Raw genomic sequence first — 1602 nt, 5'->3', positions numbered from 1 at the left:
AGCTACAATATATATATATATATATATATATATATATATATATATATTCATTGTAAAATAGATTATAATATATATATATATATTGTAAAATATATATATATATATATATATATATATATAATCAGCTGTTTTATAATGAATCAATTGTACGATGAAACAAAGTTATTTATCTGGTTATAATATTTACAGTCCTTGAATCTGAATCCTTTAAACAAAATTGGACAATTCGTTGAATCTAAGATCAGATTTTAGCTTTCTTCCTATTTTGATTCGACACTGTATACTTGTCGTAACTTTTCGTTGGATCAAAAGGTTCCCATCTACTTGCTGGAAAAATGTGTTTGTTCCTCTCGTACCATGATCTAATGAGAAAAATAATAAATATTTAAGTAAAACTTTTCCGACATGTGATTCCTCGGTTTCGACAGAAGCATCGTGCATAATACGAATATCATCGTGAACGTCAAATGTGAACAGAGGCCCGCTCTTTCCTCGTACCTAATCGCAATATTACATACATTAAAATAACATGCCAACATTGTGATATTGCTTCATAAGTTTTATTATTTAGTATATTTACCTTAGTTACAATAAAATCAGTTACAGTTGCAGTAAAACGTATAATGGTGCGGTAATATAAGATTCTCCTTGACATACATTAACTGATCTGCCATTACTGTTTTAATCTCGCTGAATTCGGGCCTCAGAACTTCTCAACATCTCTGAAGAACCTAATAGATAGAATTACCTGTATGTGAAAATTTAATTTATGCAGCAGAACATTATATATCATGCCAATGTTACTCCAAAAGTGACACTGGAGTATTTTAATAACTTAAACGTTCTCTAAACCACTGAGACATTCACCTTTCTTCATTATAACATTCCGACGATGGTCCAGATCCATCCCAATAATTGAATGTGATCTCAATTTCTTCTTCCTTTGACGCGTTCTGCTTTCTAGCCCATTCTTGTCTTAATTCTTCCCTAAGTTTATTTTCCTCCTCGTCTCTTTCCCTACTGGCAAAAAACATGTATCTACATCTGGATTTTTTCTAAATCTTCTTAATCGCAGGGCCATCAGATTGCACATTTTCTGACTGCGGGGATTTTTTGGCATTGTCTTCGTCAGAAGACATCTCAGCTTCATCTTCGTCTTCGTCCAGAATAAAAGACAAAGCTTGAATCTGTCTCTTCTGTTTGTTCTTTTCTGTCTGCTTCGCCGCTAGTGCTCTTTCCTTTTCCTGCTCTTTTTCACGTTCCTTCTATCAAAGCATAAAGTACACGTACAAAAATATAAATTATGAGATAATCAGGATCATAAGAAGATTGTAAGAAATTACTTGTGGGTATCAAGATTCGTAAATGTTCGCTTAATTTAACGGCGGATTTTCTCTTGCATTCCGCGTGACCGACGGTACATGCACATTTCGTGGCATCTAGCCTTAGCATCTTTGTGATATCGTCATCATGCATTAGGATTTTCTTCGTATCTTATCTTCTAAAGAAGCCCATCGAAAATTCTTGATATGTATGACTAGATGACATTCAGAGCACTAGGCAGAAATCACACACACACACACACACATATATATATATATA

At 33.3% G+C, this 1602-nt stretch overlaps 1 protein-coding gene across 1 annotated transcript; it reads right to left on the bottom strand.

The window, feature by feature from the left end:
* Nucleotides 1-576: 576 nt before the first annotated feature.
* On the bottom strand, nucleotides 577-1035 carry LOC112455561 (protein FAM50A-like). The gene is made up of 2 exons (XM_025017573.1): nucleotides 868-1035; nucleotides 577-731 (listed from the first exon to the last, which is right to left on the bottom strand). The coding sequence occupies exons 1-2, from the start codon at nucleotides 1032-1034 to the stop codon at nucleotides 704-706; spliced, it is 195 nt and encodes a 64-aa protein (XP_024873341.1). The 5' UTR covers nucleotide 1035; the 3' UTR covers nucleotides 577-703.
* Between the last annotated feature and the right edge of the window lie 567 nt (nucleotides 1036-1602).

This window comes from Temnothorax curvispinosus, unplaced genomic scaffold (genome assembly GCF_003070985.1).
Source record: "Temnothorax curvispinosus isolate PA1 unplaced genomic scaffold, ASM307098v1 QBEX01006190.1, whole genome shotgun sequence".
NCBI classification, from domain to species: Eukaryota; Metazoa; Arthropoda; class Insecta; order Hymenoptera; family Formicidae; genus Temnothorax; species Temnothorax curvispinosus.
This window is presented reverse-complemented; position numbering and strand designations above follow the sequence as displayed.

Excerpts from the sequence above, each read along its gene's own strand:
- LOC112455561 (XM_025017573.1), bottom strand. The coding sequence starts at position 1,034 with ATGTTTTTTGCCAGTAGGGAAAGAGACGAGGAGGAAAATAAACTTAGG. Across the intron at positions 732-867 it reads GAATGTTATAATGAAGAAAG|GTTCTTCAGAGATGTTGAGA; the intron begins GTGAATGTCTCA and ends TCTATCTATTAG.